At 42.0% G+C, this 17,911-nt stretch overlaps 1 protein-coding gene across 1 annotated transcript in view; it reads left to right on the top strand.

Moving 5' to 3' along the window:
- Nucleotides 1–808: 808 nt before the first annotated feature.
- The window catches only part of DUOX2 (dual oxidase 2), a 78,019-nt gene continuing 60,916 nt past the window's right edge, over nt 809–17,911 (top strand). The window contains exons 1-4 of the mRNA XM_067471389.1: nt 809–1,106; nt 12,515–12,618; nt 14,582–14,665; nt 16,292–16,456. Of these exons, the coding sequence (XP_067327490.1) occupies nt 12,534–12,618; nt 14,582–14,665; nt 16,292–16,456 (334 nt within the window). The 5' untranslated portion in view covers nt 809–1,106; nt 12,515–12,533. The remainder of the gene's footprint in view (nt 1,107–12,514; nt 12,619–14,581; nt 14,666–16,291; nt 16,457–17,911) is intronic.

The following is a 17,911-nucleotide window of genomic DNA, read 5'->3' as shown; positions in this document are numbered from 1 at the left end:
ACTTGGCACACAGAATTCCCATGACTAAGAGAAAATACTGGGAAGGTCTTGTGGACATTGACCTTGAGTTTTTGGAGTTGTAGTTCACCTACATCCAGAGAGCATTGTGGACTCAAGCAATGATGGATCTGGATCAAACTTGGCACAAATACTCAATATGCCCAAATGAGAACACTGCTAAAGTTTGGAGAAAATAGACCTTGCCATTTGGGAGTTGTAATTGTTGGGATTTATAGTTCACCCACAATGAAATAGCATTCTGAGCCCCACCAACGATAGAATTGGACCAAACTTTCCACACAGAACCCCTATGACCAACAGAAAATACTATGTTTTCTGATGGTCTTTGGCAAGCCCTCCAACACCCCTTCGTGACCCCCTCAGGTGTCCCAACCCCCAGGTTGGGAAACAATGATCTAGACCAATCCTTTCCATGAAAGAGGACACCATCAAAGCCCTCCCGAAAGGGACCCATGCAGCCTCTGCTTTGAAACCTCCAGGAAAAGAGAGTGCATTGCAGACACCACTTTAACTATCCTGGCTCAAAGCTAGATTTTTCCTCTTCAGCCTACTTTGGTCAGAAGAAGAGCTTGCAGTGAGTGGGATCAAACTGAGTTAATTCTGCAGTGTAGAACCACCTCAACAGAAGTGGGATTTGAATGAGTGCTGATGGCCAGCAGTCCCAGTCCCACCGATTTCAAAGTATGCAAATCAGACTCCTTTCCCCTAAGTTCAGATTAATATAATTTCTTCTAACCCATTTTCCCTTTCCAAAATATACTTATTGGGCCAATCTTTTTTAGGAGTGCCAGACCGCATTAATTATACAGTGCAGATCCCCACCCAAGACTTACCGCCTGAGAGAGAGGAGGAGGAAGAAGAGCAGCGACAGTGTTGTCCTATTCAGAGAAGGAGAGAAGGGAATGGCCCCACAGCCAGGACCCTTCCCTTATATAGGGCTGCTGGCAGGTGTCATGCAAATGAAGTCCCCCTTGGCCACGCCCCTTGACCACGCCCCCAGGGAAACCTTCCTCTTGCCTTGGTCAGAGTGGCATTCCAGGTACAGGCGCCTGAGAGAGAAGCAGCAGCAGCAGGTGACTGCCCAGGTAAGAGAACCAAAGAAGGTATTTACCTGTCTGTGTGTTTCTCTGTCACTGTGTAAAAGCCATTGAATGCTTGCTTATGTAAACTATAGTCTGCTCTGAGTCCCCTTGGGCAGATAGGGCAGAATATAAATAAAGTATATTATTATTATTATTATTATTATTATTATTATTATTATTACTAAGGAAGGACAGAGGAAAGGTAAGAAGTCTTTCTTCCTCCTTTCAAAGCAAAGGAAATCTTTCCCATCTTAAATCCTGGCGAAAGAGACCCTTTCCATCAGTAGCATCATTATTATTGTACTAACCGTCCCCTGCCACGCGTTGCTGTGGCCCACATGACAGTTCTGTGTGGGAGGTTTGCCCCAATTCTATCGTTGGTGGGGTTCAGAATGCTCTGTGATTGTAGGTGAACTATAAATCCCAGCAACTACAATTCCCAAATGTCAAGATTCTATTTCCCACAAACTCCACCAGTGTTCACATTTGGGCATATTGAGGATTATTGTAGAGTTTGGTCCAGACTCATCATTGTTTGAGTCCACAGTGATCTCTTGATGTAGGTGAACTACACCTCCAATACCAGTTCCATCTGAACACGAGGAAGAACTTCCTGAGTGTGAGAGCCGTTCAGCAGTGGAACTCTCTGCCCCGGAGTATGGTGGAGGCTCCTTCTTTGGAAGCTTTTAAACAGAGGCTGGATGGCCATCTGTCAGGGGTGATTTGAATGCAACATTTCTGCTTCTTGGCAGGGGGTTGGACTGGATGGCCCATGGGGTCTCTTCCAACTCTTTGATTCTATGATTCTATGAAAGGACACCCTTCCAATATTTTGTGTTGGTCAGGGGAGACTGTGTGCCAAGTTTGGTTCAATTCCATCGTTGGTGGGGTTCAGAATGTTCTTTGATTGTAGGTGAACTATAAATCCCAGCAACTACAACTGCCAAATGTTAAGATTATATTTTCCCCAAACTATTTTCCCCAAACTCCATCAGTGTTCACATTTGGGCATACGGAGTATTCGTGTAGAATTTGGTCCAGATCCATCATTGTTTGAGTCCACAGTGATCTCTGGATGTAGGTGAACAACAACTCCAATACCAAAGGACACCTTTCCAATATTTTGTGTTGGTCAGGGGAGACTGTGTGCCAAGTTTGGTTCAATTCCATTGTTGGTGGGGTTCAGAATGTTCTTTGATTGTAGATAAACTATACATCCCAGCAACTACAACTCCCAAATGTCAAGATTCTATTTTCCCCAAACTATTTTCCCCAAACTCCACCAGTGTTCACATTTGGACATATTAAGTATTCATGTAGAGTTTGGTCCAGATCCATCATTGTATTCGTATATTGTGTTCAAATTTGGTGTCAATTAATGCAGTGGTTTTTGAGTTATGTTAATCCCATGAATGAACATTACATTTTTATTTATATAGATGATATATTATGATATATAACATGTAATTATATATTATATATCATATAATAATAATAATATTAATAATAATAATAAATTACTAAGTTACTGTATTAACATGATGATAAAGGATCCATCTAAACAAGGCATGGGCAAGCTGGTAGGCTGCCAGGAATTGTGGGAGTTGAAGTCCAAAACACCTGGAGGGCTCAAGATTGCCCATGGCTAGCCTTCAGTGTAGAATGAATGCAGACTGATATGATTTGAACTGCCTTAAATAGTGATGGTGCCTTGTTGTTGTTGTTTTGTTGTTGTTGTTGTTGTTGTTGTTGTTGTTGTTGTTATTTGAAATACAACAAGATGAGTCCACAGCAGAAACTCTGCTGGCTGTTGAATTGGATGACATGTTGGACACTTCCCAAGTACATTATTATTATTATTATTATTATTATTATTATTATTATTTGAAGCACAACAAGATGAGTCCACAGCAGACACTCTGCTGGCTGTTGAATTGGATCACATGTTTCTAGGACTGTGTGATGTATCGGTGAATGATGCGTGTAGATCCCGGTAAGGTGGCCTTTTGCAGCTGGCAGCTGGTAATTTTGTCAGTGCCAATTGTGTTTAAGTGCAGGCCAAGGTCTTTAGGCACTGCACCCAGTGTGTCAATCACCAGTGGGATCAGTTTTACTGGCTTGTGCCAGAGTCTTTGCATATTTATTATTATTATTATTATTATTATTATTATTATTATTATTATTATTATTACCGCTTGTGCAATCCGGATGATAATTTTGTCAGCACCGATTGTGTTTAAGTGCAGGCCAAGGTCTTTAGGCTCTGCATCCAGTGTGTGCCGATCACCACTGAGACCTCCTTTATTGGCTTGTGCCAGAGTCTTTGCATATTTACTATTTATATTATTATTATTATTATTATTATTATTATTATTATTATTATTAAAATGACCGCTTGTGCAATTCGGATGGTAATTCTGTCAGCACTGATTGTGTTTAAGTGCAGGCCAAGGTCTTTAGGAACTGCACCCAGTGTGCCGATCATCACTGAGACCACCTTAACTGGCTTGTGCCAGAGTCTTTTATTATTATTATTATTATTATTATTATTATTATTATTATTATTATTATTTACTAAGTTACTATATTAATATGATGACAAAGGGTACATCAACACTGTAGAACAGTGGTTCCCAGCCTTTGGGCCTTCAGGTGTTTTGGACTTCAACTCCCAGAAATCCCAGCCAGCTTACCAGCTGTTAGGAACTGTGGGAGTTGAAGTCAAAAACACCCGGAGGCCCAAAGGTTGGGAAGCACTGCTGTTGAATGAATGCAGTTCAGCACCACTTTAACTGCCCATGGCTCAATGCTATGGCATCCTGGGAGTTATAGTTTCACAAGGTCTTTAGCCTTTTGTATCAAACTACAACTCCCAGGATTCAAGAGCATCAATCCAGGGCAGTTCAGCTGGGGTCCTGCAATGCAGATCCACCATTCAACTTAAACAGATCCACCCTGAAGTTAAGCATTCGCTTTAAAGTTTCTCTCCATGGGAACCTGTCCCTTTGGCCCATCTATTGGCAGGTCTTTTTGGATCATTTGGACCCAGCTGGTGTTTTTCTTGTCGGAGGGATAGGCTGCCTCAAATGTCAGCTTTATGGCTTCCTCCAAAGAAATGAAAACACACCCTTTCGGAGAACTTTAGTTGCACTCTTTGCATTTGTAAAACATGTATTTTGCTCTTCAATTTTCTGCCTTAATCTCCAGGGCTCCAGGGCTGTGTGGAAGGGCCTCATATAATCCCTACTGATTCCTGATCTGGCAAGAGGGTGGACTAGATGACCTTTTAGTATCTCCTCGTTCTATGAGCCTGTCCTTCTCTTTCTCGCTGCAAACGCACTCAAAGTGAAGGGCAGGATGCATATTTCAGATGCCAAGCTCTTAAACTGGAAAGTTCGGATTTGCTTTAGATTGATCTGACATGTCGTAAATAGTGTTCTAACTCCAATGTGATTTTAGCTTTGAGATAGACAGGGCTGGCTCTAGCAGTATTTATTTATCACTAGCCGTCCCCTGCCATGTGTTGCTGTGGCCCAGTCTGTGTATATATGTTTTGTGTGTGTATCTATATGTGTATATATGTTGTTTTCTGCATGCATTGTAATTTATTTTTGCTTTTTAAGTCTCTTACGCTGTGTTTTTCAGTGTTTTTGTGAGTTATGTCACTGCCTTGTGTCCAAATTTGGCAGCAATTTGTCCTGTGATTTCTGACTTATGTTAATCCCACAAATGAACATTACATTTTTTATTTATATAGACTAGCCGTCCCCTGCCACATGTTGCTGTGGCCCAGTCTGTGTGTATGCTTTTTGTGTATATATATGTGTGTATTTATATGTTTTTTGTACATGCATTGTAATTTATTTTTGCTTTTTAAGTCTCTTACGCTATGTTTTTCAGTGTTTTTATGAGTGATGGTCATTTGTTGGACTAATAGGTGTCCAAATTTGGTGTCATTTCATCCACTAGTTTTTGAGTTATGTTAATCCCACAAATGAACATTACATTTTTATTTATATAGACTAGCCGTCCCCTGCCACGCGTTGCTGTGGCCCACATGGAGCCACAGCAATGCAGGAGGTGTAGGCGATTTGGCCCAATTCTATCGTTGATGGGGTTCAGAATGCTCTGTGATTGTAGGTGAACTATTAATCCCAGCAACTACAATTCCCAAATGTCAAGATTCTATTGTCCCCAAACTCTACCAGTGTTCATATTTGGGCATATTGAGTATTCGTGTAGGGTTTGGTCCAGATCCATCATTGTTTGAGTCCACAGTGATCTCTGGATGTAGGTAAACTACAACTCCAAAACCAAAGGACACTGCCCACCAAACCCTTCCAGTATTTTCTGTTGGTCATGGGAGTTCTGTGTGGCATGTCTCATTAAGTGTGGAATACATGGTGAGATGTATTCCACACTGAGCATGCGAATTCAGCAGCAGAGCAGCAAAGTGCAAGGGCAGGTGTCTTCACTGTGCCTGGTTGTGATCCCCAGGTTGTGCCAGTCAGCTTTCGTATGATATTATTTCCAGCATCCACTTTTTGCTTGATATTCAAGCAGTGCTTCTTGTAAGTCAGAGCATGGCCCAGAGTAACTCCCAGGTATTTGGGTGTGCTGCAATGCTCCAATTGGATTCCTTCCCAGGTAATCCTCAGAGCTCGAGATGCTTGTCTGTTCTTAATATGGAAATTACACGTCTACATTTTAGATGGATTAGGAATCAGCTGTTTTTCCCTGTAATAGGCAGTAAGAGCACCTAAAGCTTCAGAGAGCTTCAACCATTTCAAAGCTCCCTGGTTGAGCGGTGATGACACAATCGTCAGCATAGATGAAACTCTCTGGCAGTGGATTCCTTTGTGTGTCTGTGTATGAGGGGGGAAAGGAATGGGCCTGAGGCTGTTAGGGATTATGGGAGTTGAAGTCCAAAACACCTGGGGGGGGGGCAAAGTTTGATTTACAAGGTCATAATTTACCCGCTCTCATGATTCCATAGCATTGCGCCATTGCAGTTACGCATCTGGTCAGGGTATGAAGGCTGACTTTAATTGCCATGGCTCAATGCGATTCAACATGGGAGGTGTAGTTTGACGAGGTACCAACTTTAATAGAGAGGGCCAAAAACCTTGTAAAACTATAACTCCCACGATCCCAGGGCATTGAACATAGTGCAGATTCATTACTAGAAGGATCTTGGCTTATGTCAAATATTTGAGTGCGGTGGCTTTTGATGACTTCGTTTGTACAAGGCGTAAAGTGCCAAACGTAAACCCAGGTGGAATATCCAAGTTGCACAAGCAACGAAGGAGTCCTGAATTGCAGCACCTCGAAGCTGGAATTCAGGCGCAGGCCGCACACACGCATGGCTCTTTTTGTGACTCTTGTGCTCCGCACCGCTTGTGCGTAATCTGATAAAATAACATTGATGGAATGTCCTATGTATCTCTGATTATTTTTTTCGTTTTGTTCCGGAACTTGTAAAGGCAGGTGACTCATACCTGGGGCATATTTATCCAGCGCAAATAGTGTCCCGTGTTTCCTTTCTGCTTTCTAATGATCATTTGGTGAAGCATGCAAAGTCAGGGAATGCTGCCAGAGATGAAAGCTTATCTGCTTGATAGGGGAATTAGGTGAATCGGTCAACCCAAAAGATGAAGCTTCTGCTAATTGCTCATTGGGGTGTATCTACACCAGGTATGGGCCAACTTGGGTCCTCCAGGTGTTTTGGACTTCAACTCCCACCATTCCTAACAGCCTCAGGCCCTTCACCCGCTTAAGCAGTTTTTCAAGTCGCTTCTGACATGATAAAAAATGTAATATCTCCAATGTTATGGGGCAATGAATCCATTCCATGTTTTGATCAGGTTTAAAGGAGCTCTCCAAGGTGTTGAATCTACTTAGCAATAGAACTTGGCAAGTTCACCAACCCATTGAGTTAGTCATTTTTCCAGACAGTACTTGAATAATGGTATGGAATCTATCTATCTGTCTATTTATCTATATCTATACAAATAAAAATGTAATGTTCGTTTGTGGGATTAACATAACTTAAAAACCATTGGATGAATTGACACCAAATTTGTACACAAGACACATATCAGACCAACAAATGACCATCACTCATTCTTGTTTCTTTGTCAGTGTTGATGTAGAGATTGTCTGGTTTGCCTACTCTGGAACATGCAACATATACAGTAATTGTCCTTCTGTAGGGGTCCCTTTTAAATCTATGATACTATATCTGTGTGTGTGTAAATAATATCTATCTATCTACCTACATCTATGGCTGGATGGTTCTTTGTCAGGAGGGCTTTGATTACATTTTCTTGCCCTGGTGGAGAGAGTTGGACTGGATGGCTTTAAGTATTTTCTGTTGGTCATTGGGGTTCTGTGTGGGAAGTTTGCCCCAATTCTATCGTTGGTGGGGTTCAGAATGCTCTTTGACTGTAGGTGAACTATAAATCCCAGTAACTACAACTCCCAAATGTCAAGGTTTTCCCTAAACTCCATATGTGTTCATATTTGGGCATATGAAATATTCGTTCCAAGTTTGGTCCAGACCCATCATTGTTTGAGTCCACAGTGCTTTCTGGATGTAGGTGAACTATAACTCCAAAACTCAAGGTCAATGCCCACCAAACACTTCTAGTGTTTTCTGTTGGTCATGGGAGTTCTGTGTGCCACGTTTGGTTCAATTCCATTGTTGGTGGAGTTCAGAATGCTCTTTGATTGTAGGTAAACTATAAATCCCAGCAACTACAACGCCCAAATGACAAAATCATTTTTTTTTTAGTGATGGCCACTCCTTGGGTTAGTTAGGTATCTTGTGACCAAATTTAGCAGCAATTCGTCCATTGGTTTTTGAGTTATTCTAATCACACAAACGGACATTGCATTTTTATTTATATAGATATATATTTTAAATGGTGATTAAGTTTAAAAAGTGATGGGGACAAGTGGGTCTCCATCGGGAGGGAGTTCCTTAGCTGGAACTATGATGTGTTTTAGTTTATTACAGGGCTGCATATTTTGTCACCATTGCTATGGCCTTTCCTCATTTTTTTTTTCTGTCAGAAGAAGTTACAGGATGAACTATTTTGCATATTATGCCTTTTTCTGGGAAATATTGTTGCCCGTTTCCTTGTAGTTTGGACCTTGGCGAGGAAGAGATTAGTCAAGGTTGGTGGATCCTTGTGTCCATCCCTTCCGAAGATACCAATGCAATTGTGAGCAAACGGTGGCACCAATGTGTCACACGGAGGGGGGAAAGTCCCAATTATTCCTCTTTCTTCCTGTTCCAAGAGAGACCAGTTTTTCTTCTTTTGCATTCCCTCATTCTTCTTCTTCTTAGAATCATAGAATCCTAGAGTTGGAAGAGACCTCATGGGCCATCCAGTCCAGCTCCCTGCCAAGAAGCAGGAATATTGCATTCAAAGCACCCCCGACAGATGGCCATCCAGCCTCTGTTTAAAAGCTTCCAAAGATGGAGCCTCCACCACACTCCGGGGCAGAGAGTTCCACTGCTGAACGGCTCTCACAGTCAGGAAGTTCTTCCTCATGTTCAGATGGAATCTTCTCTCTTGTAGTTTGAAGCCATTGTTCCGTGTCCTAGTCTCCAGGGCAGCAAAAAACAAGCTTGCTCCTTCTTCTTTTTCTCCTCCTCCTCCTCCTCCTCCTCCTCCTCCTCCTCCTCCTCCTCCTCCTCCTCCTCCCCCTCCCCCTCCCCCTCCCCCTTCTCCTTCTGCTTCTTGTCCTCCTTCTTGTCCTCCTGCTCCTCCTCCTCCTCCTTCTCCTCCTTCACCTCCTCCTCCTCCTTCTCCTCCTCCTATTACTACTCCTTCTTCTCCGTCTTCTTCTCTGTCTTCTCCTCCTCCTCCTCCTCCTCCTCCTCCTTCTCCTTCTCCTTCTCCTCCTCCTCCTCCTCCTCCTCCTTCTCCTCCTCCTTCTCCTTTTCCTTCTCCTTCTCCTCCGCCTCCTCCTCCTCCTCCTCCTCCTCCTCCTTCTTCCTCCATCCTTTTTGCTCCCAGGCCCTCTTTCTTGGTGATGTCGGTATCCCACTCCACAAAGCAAGGAGCCTGGAAAACATTTCTCTTTTTTTGGACTGTGACTTCCAGAATCCTCCAACTATCATGGTCATGCAGCCTGAAGAATATCAATATAGTCATCGTCGTCATCTTCATCATCTCGACCTCTATCCCTTAATTTCAGACACAAAGTGTCTCACAACAACTATATAAATAAAAATGTAATGTTCCTTTGTGGGATTAACTTAACTCAAAAACGACTGGACGAATTGCCACCAAATTTGGACACAAGACACCTACTACCCCAAGGAGTGACCATCACTCAAAAAGCATGGATTTTGTCATTGGGGATTTGTAATTGCTGGGATTTACATTTCACCTACAATCAAAGAGCATTCTAAACCCCACCAACGATGGAATTGAACCAAACTTGGCATATAGGACTCTCACAATGAACAGAAAATTCTGGAAGGGTTTGGTGGGCATAGACCTTGTGTTTAGGAGTTTTAGTTCACCCACATCGAGAGAGCACTGTGGACTCAAACAATGAAGGATCTAGATCAAACTTGCCACGAATACTCCATATGCCCAAATGTGAACACTGGTGGAGTTTGGGGAAAATAGAGCTTGACATTTGGGGGTTGTCGTTTCTGGGATTTATAGTTCATCTACATTAAAAGAGCATTCTGAACTCCACCAACGATGGAATTGAACCAGCACACAGGACTCCCATGACCAACAGAAATAACTGGAAGGGTTTGGTGAGCATTTACCTTGAATTTTGGAGTTGTAGTTCACCTACATCCAAAGTGTTTTCTGATGGGATTTGGTGACCCCTCTGACTCCCCCTTGTGACCCCCCCCCCTCAGTGGTCCTAACCCCCAGGTTTAGAAACACTTGTCTATTTTATGCGGGAGAGTTGAAGCTGGAAAATCATTTATTTCCCCCTTGCTGGTTTTTAATGGGTTTGGTTTTGATTTTTTCCAAAATGCAAAAGACTACAGAAACTCTTCATTTGGAACCATATCATGGCTGACAGCTCACTTTTAGCTAGGAGTGTCCTTTAAAATGCACTCGAAATGGGGAGAACAAAAGGAGTGAGAGAAGAGCGAGTCACTTGCTTGGCTACTGAAGCATTGCATAGAGTTAAGGTGGAGTTCAGAATGCTCTGTGATTGTAGGTGAACTATAAATCCCACCAACTACAACTCCCAAATGTCAAGGTCTATTTTCCCCAAACTCCACCAGTGTTCACATTTGGACATATTGAGTATTTGTGCCAAATTTGGTCCAGATCCATCATTTTGTGAGTCCACAGTGCTCTCTGGATGTAGGTGAACTACAACTCCAAAGCTCAAGGTCAATGACCACCCAACCCTTCTAGTGTTTTCTGTTGGTCATGGGAGTTCTGTGTGCCACGTTTGATTCAATTCCATCATTGGTGGAATTCAGAATACTCCTGGATTGTAGGCAAACTATAAATCCCAGCAACTACAACTCCCAAATGCCAAGGTCTATTTTCCCCAAACTTGATCAGTGTTCCTATTTGGGCATACTAAGGATTCATGCCAAGTTTGAGTCCACAGTGCTCTCTGGATATAGGTGAACTACAACTCCTAAACTCAATGCCCACCAAACCTTTCCAGTATTTTATATTGGTCATGGGAGTTCTGTGTGCCATGTTTGGTTCAATTCAATCATTGGTGGAGTTCAGAATGTTCTTTGATTGTAGGTAAACTTCAACTCCCAAACACAAGGCCAATGCCCACCAAACCCTTCCAGCATTTTCTATTGGTCCTGGGAGTTCTGTGTGCCAAGTTTGGTTCAGTTTAATCGTTGCCGGAGTTCAGGATGCTCTTTGATTGTAGGTGAACTATAAATCCCAACAACTACAACCCCCAAATGGCAAAATCACCCCCAACCCCACCAGTATTCAAATTTGGGTGAATCAGGTATTTGTGCCAAATTTGGTCCAGTGAATGAAAATCCATCCTGCTTATCAGATATTTATGGTATGACTAGCCATCCCCTACCACACATTGCTATGGCCCAGTCTGTATATATGTGTTTTGTGTGTTTATATGTGTGTATAAGTGTGTTTGTGTATATATAGGTGGTTTTGCGCATGCGTTGTAATGTATTTTTTGTTTTTTGGTTTTTAAGTCTCTTCTGCTGTGTCTTTCAGTGTTTTTATGAGTGATGGTCACTTGTTGGCCTGAGAGGTGTCTTGTGTCCAAATTTGGTGTCAATTCATTCAGTGGTTTTTGAGTTCTGTTAATCCCACAAACGAACATTACATTTTTATTTATATAGGTTCATAGTAGCAACATTTATGAAGTAGCAACGAAAATAATATTATGGTTGAGGGCCATCACATTATGTAAAATTACATTTTGTAAAAAAAATAATTATATTATGTAAAAATAATATACATTACATTATGTTAAAAAATTAATTATAGAATCATAGAATCCTAGAGTTGGAAAAGACCTCGTGAGCCATCCAGTCCAACCCCATTCTGCCAAGAAGCAGGAAAATTGCATTCAAAGCACCCCTAACAGATGGCCATCCAGCCTCTGTTTAAAAGCCTCCAAAGAAGGAGCCTCCACCACACTCTGGGGCAGAGAGTTCCACTGTTGAACAGCTCTCACAGTGAGGAAGTTCTTCCTCATGTTCAGGTGGAGTCTCCTTTCCCTGTAGTTTGAAGCCACTGTTCCGTGTTAATTATGTTCCTGTTTTCAATAATATTAATAATAATAATCATCATCATCATCATCATCATCATCATCTTTATTTATACCCTGCCACCATCTCCCCAATGGGGACTCGGGCGGCTTACATGAGGCAAAGCCGAATTACAATAAAATAAAAACCAAAGCACAAAAGAACAACACAATAAAATACATAAAACACTGGAATACAGTAAACAATATAAAAATACAATGAATTTTTTTAAAAATCATGTACAATCACAGTAACAATGAGTGAGCCACATATACAAAATAAAATACTAAAATACTAAAAACTCAGGGTGAGATAGGAATGGAGCAGATTATTTGTGAGGGAGAAGCTCAAAAACAGGCAAGTGTTATTCACTGCTTAATTGTGCACTACTTCCTTTGAAAACAGTTGTTCTACTCCAGAAACTTTGTGTTTGTGGCTGGCATAAACTAGGTTGAACTGGTTGCGATTCGATGTGATATTCATTGAAAAACTATTGTAAAATGTGCTGCAGGATGTCCCTCCCGCCAAAACAAAGTTTTTGCAGTTTTATAAACTTTTTCCAATTAGGAAATAATATTTATTACCCAGGAAGAAAAATTGTGTTACGTGGTGTTATTGGTTCTATTGGCTATTGTTAGAGTTTAGTTTGTTTTATGACTTTTAGGAAAACATCTGCTGAAGAAATGTGGACCAACCCTATGAGTCAAGCTAAAATCGGCCACTGGGTTTCGCTCTGGTTTGCCCTGGCGGCTTTATGGCCTACTTCTGGTAAGTCCACATACAAGTGAACTACTTCAAAATGTACTTGTTCTGACTTACAAACATTCATCTTAAGAACAACCCTACAGAATCTATCCTGTTCTATGAGACTGCTTGTATATGTGTGTATATATGTGCATGTTGTTCATTCATTCAATCATTTCCAACTCTTCGTGACCTCATGAACTAGCCCACGCCAGAGCTCCCTGTCGGCCGTCACCACCCCCAGCTCCTTCAGAGTCAGGCCAATCACTTCAAGGATGCCATCCGTCCATCTTGCCCTTGGTTGGCCCCTCTTCCTTTTTCCTTCCATTTTCCCAACATCATTGTCTTCTCTAGTTGACCTCATGGACCAGCCCACGCCAGAGCTCCCTGTCAGCCATCACCTCCCCCAGCTCCTTCAGAGTCAAGCCAGTCACTTCAAGGATGCCATCCATCCATCTTGCCCTTGGTCGGCCCCTCTTCCTTTTTCCTTCCATTTCCCCCAGCATCATTGTCTTCTCCAAGCTTTCCTTTCTTCTCATGATGTGGCCAAAATACTTCATCTCTGTCTCTACTATCCTTCCCTCCAATGAACAGTCGGGCTTTATTTCCTGAAGTATGGACTGGTTGGATCTTCTGGCGGTCCAAGGCACTCTCAGGGCTTTCCTCCAACACCACAGTTCAAAAACATCTCTCTTCCTTTGCTCAGCCTTCCCTAAGGTCCAGCTCTCACATCCATAGGTGACTATGGGGAATACCATTGCTTTTACTATGCGGATCTTTGTTTCCAGTGTGATGTCTCTACTCTTCACTATTTTATCGAGATTGGTCCTTGCTCTCCTCCCAAGAAGGAAGCGTCTCCTGATTTCCTGGCCTCAGTCTGCGTCTGCACTCATCTTTGCACCTAGAAATACAAACCCTGTCACGGCCTCCACATTTTCTCCCTCTATTTCCCCGTTGTCAATCATTCTTGTTGCCATAATCTTGGGTTTTTTTTATGTCTAACTGCAACCCAGCTTTTGCGCTTTCATCTTTCACCTTGATTAGAAGACCTAATCAAGGTGAACCTTGACAGTATCATCTTTCAAGATTTTAAACAGACTCCTCAGCTCCTCCTAACTTTTGGCCATCAAAGTAGTATCATCCGCATATCTAAGATTGTTAATGTTTCATCCAGCAATTTTAACTTCAGGCTTGGATTCGTCAAGCCCCGCACATTGCATGATGTATTCTGAATACAAGTTGAATGGGTTGGGTGAGAGGATATAACCCTACCGTACGCCTTTCCCAACCTTGAACCAGTCTGTGGTTCCTCTGTCAGTACTGACTGCTGCTGCTTGGTCCTTCTACAGATCCCTCAGGAGAGAGACAAGGTGATTCGGTATGCCCATCCCACCAAGAACTTCCCACAATGTATTATGATCCACACAGTCAAAGGCATTAGAATAGTCAATGAAACAGAAATAGATGTTTTTCTGAAACTCCCTGCCTTTCTCCATTCTCCAGCTTCGGGATATTGGCAATTGGGTCTCTTGTTCCTCTGCCTTTTCTAAACCCAGCTTGTCCGTCTGGAAACTCTCTCTCCATGTCTTGCTGAAGTCTTCTTCCTTGCAGGATCTTGAGCATTCCCTTCCTGGCATGAGAAATAAAACCACTGTATGAAAGTTTGAGCAGTCTTTCGCATTTCCCTTTTTAGGTATGGGGATATAAGTTGATTTTTTCCAGTCTGATGGCCATTCTTGTGTTTTCCATACTTGCTGGCATATGGCATGCATCACCTTGACAGTATCATCTTTCAAGATTTTAAATAGTTCCGCTGGGATCCCGTCGTCTCCTGCTGCCTTGTTGTTAGCAATGCTTCTTAAGGCCCATTCAACCTCACTCCTCAGGATGTCTGGTTCTAATATGTGTGCATATTATTCTAATGTGTGTGTATATATGTGCGTATTCATCTGCATATATGTATATTCCTTGTTTGCTTCTTTCTCAGGTGCTCAGGAGAATATCAACTGGGAAATTCAGCGGTATGATGGCTGGTATAACAACCTTATGCATCACAGGCACAACTCTGCAGGTGAGAGCTTTGGAACAGGGGAGCCTTCGATTCCAGACATGGAAGAAAGTGCTATGAGAAATCCACACCCCAAATGGTTATAGATTTGTGGTGAGAAAAGGGGTCATTAATGGATTATCTTCACCACAGGGGGGAAAAGGTAAAGGTAAAGGTTTCCCTTTGACATTAAGTCTCTGGAAATGGTGCTCATCTCCATTTCTAAGTTAAAGAGCCAGCATTGTCCATAGACGCCTCCAAGGTCATGTGGCTGGCATGACTGCATGGAACACTGTTACCTTCCCATCAGAGTGGAACCTATTGATTTACTCACACTAACAGCAGGAGCTCACCCTGATCCTGGGTTGGAACCACAGACCTTTTGGTCAGCAAACTCAGCGGTTTAATTTGCTGTGAAACCAGGGGTTACCTTTTGAAATTGTTTGAAAAATGTTTTTAAGGTTGCATTTTACCTGTGTGTGTTTGTTGCATGTATTTTAATAGTGCTTTAACTATGTTGTACTTCGCCTCGAGCCACAAGGAGAAGCGAGTGATAAATATACTATTATTATTATTATTATTATTATTATTATTATTATTGGTTGTGTTGGAACATACTATGTAACAAAAACCATGTCACGTCTTTTAATAGGCTTTGCGGCCTAGGGACTGGAGAAGTTACTTCTCAATTTATGTAGCCCTCCATCCAGCTAATACTTGTGCTCAAGGGATGGTGCTAAGTTACTCATATTTGCATATTTTCGAACTGCTAGGTTGGCAAAAGCTGGGGCTAACAGCAGGAGCTCATTATGCTCCCCGGGTTGGAATCACGGACCTTTCGGTCAGCAAGTTCAGAAGCTCAGCAGTTTAACCCACTGCGCCAACGGAGGTTCCTACCACAGGGAAAAAAACCCTACCTATCCAATAACACCATCATGCAACAATGTCTGGAGAAGGGACAACATGGTGCTATGATGCCAAAATACTAGAGGGAGCAATACATCACTATTGCATGATAATGGAGAGATGTGATAATGGTCACATAGAAAGATAGTAGCTCCTAGGTTGAAATAAGGACTGGCAAGTCTGTGACCGCTAGGCATGGTTAGGTTCGGTCGGAATATTCGTAATTCGGAATAAATTCAGAAAGATTTGCTTTTTAAAGCAATTTTGAAGTTTTTAAGGAAACCGGAAGCCCCTTTGCCCTTCCGAAGCTTTTTCTGCCATTTCTGTTAGGAAGCAGTAAGTGAGTCGGAAATTATTCAGCTTTGTCCCCACTTCTGGTCCCTGGCTGGCTCAAGCCAGAGAAGCCATTTTAAACCAGAGTGGATGAATTTCCTCCCTTTCCTCTCCTCCTGCTTCTATCTCAAGCCAGAGAAGCCATTTTAAACCAGAGTGGATGAATTTCCTCTCTTTGCTCCTGCCCCCTTTCTGGAGTAAAACAGCTACTTTCAAAATAAAGACCACCCAATGAAACAGGAAACAACACTTTCAAACTATTAAGGAAGGATTTGAAAGTCTCGGAAGTTTCGAAAAGTTTTGAACATTTTTTTCTGTGAAAATCAGAATTAACTTTAGAATCGAACCTTTAAAAAAAATTGGATCAGACAAGCCTAGTGACCACATCTGATATGTTTATGTTCTCATTAGGATCGCTTTTGTCACGATTGCTCCCTGCCAACTACGCCGACGGGGTGTACCAGGCCCATCAAGAACCAGCAGTGCCCACTGCCCGTAAGCTCAGTAATGCGGTGGCCCAAGGGGACTCCGAATCCCCTTCTCAGGGGAACAGAACTGTGCTGAGTGTCTACTTTGGTAAGCTATATTTTAAAGAAAGCAGTGTTGGTATCTATATAAATAAAAATGTAATGTTTGTTTGTGGGATAAACATAACTCAAAAACCACTGGACGAATTGACACCAAATTTGGACGCAAGACACCTAACAGTCCAGCGAGTGTCTATCACCCATAAACACACACACACACAAACACACACATGAAACCCCAGAGGAACAGACTTAAAAAACCCCAAATACACCATATATACATATATTTTATGTACTTTATTATCTGTTTTTTTGTTATGCTTTTGTGTTATGTTGTGTTTACTGTATTGATGGGCATGGCCTCATGTAAGCTGCCCCGAGTCCCTTTGGAGGAGATGGAGGTGGGGTATAAATACATATTATTATTATTATTATTATTATTATTATTATTATTATATACACATACACTCATATACATATGCACATGCACACATTCATACACACACACACATATATATATGCACAAACACACACAAATATACATACAGCCTGCTGGTGCACCCCAAAGCCTGGTGGGCACAGCTGGGTGAGATTTACCCAGCTATGAGTTTTTTATTGTTGTATTGTTGTTGTTGTGTTTTTTGTTTCTGATGTATTTGGGTTCGGCCTCTTGTAAGCTTCACCGAGTCCTGCGGGAGGTCGTAACGGGGTATAAATAAAGGTTTATTATTATTATTATTATTATTATTATTATTATAACCTTATACACATAAACACACATATACATATCCACATACATATATACACACAAATATGCAAATAGACAAGCACACACATACAGGGGCGGCTCAACCCATTACACAAAGTAAGCATTTGCAGCATAGTTGATTTTGCCCAGGGGGGCTCTTGAGGCGCTCTTGGGGGAAAATAGACCTTGACATATGCGAGTTATAGTTACTGGGATGTATAGTTCACCTACAATCAAAGAGCATTCTGAACTCCACCAATGATGGAATTGAACCAAATATGGCACACAGAACTCCCACAATGAACAGAAAATATATTATTTATTTATTTATTTATTTATTAATGCGCTTGTATACCGCTAATATCTCAGCCTAAATCGGCGACTCATTGCTGTTTACAACACTTAAAAAACAACAATATTCAGTTTAAAAGCATAAAACACATATACAATACAAATTATTGGGCCACCAATAACCATCCAATGCATCTTGTAACTGGAGTCGCAATCCAAATTCATCGTCCATGATTACCAGTCCTTTAGTCATCATAATTCGTTGCAACGGATTAACCGAATGCTTGTTTAAACATCCATGTCTTCAATCTTTTCCAAAACACCATCAGCGAGGGGGCTGATCTTACCTCTATGGGGAGGGTGTTCCAAAGCCGAGGGGCCACCACAGAAAAGGCCCTGTCTCTCGTTCCCGCCAGCCGCACTTGTGAAGCCGGCGGGATAGAGAGCAGGGACTCCCCAGAAGAT

This window comes from Anolis sagrei, chromosome 9 (genome assembly GCF_037176765.1).
Source record: "Anolis sagrei isolate rAnoSag1 chromosome 9, rAnoSag1.mat, whole genome shotgun sequence".
NCBI lineage: Eukaryota > Metazoa > Chordata > Lepidosauria > Squamata > Dactyloidae > Anolis > Anolis sagrei.
This window is presented reverse-complemented; position numbering and strand designations above follow the sequence as displayed.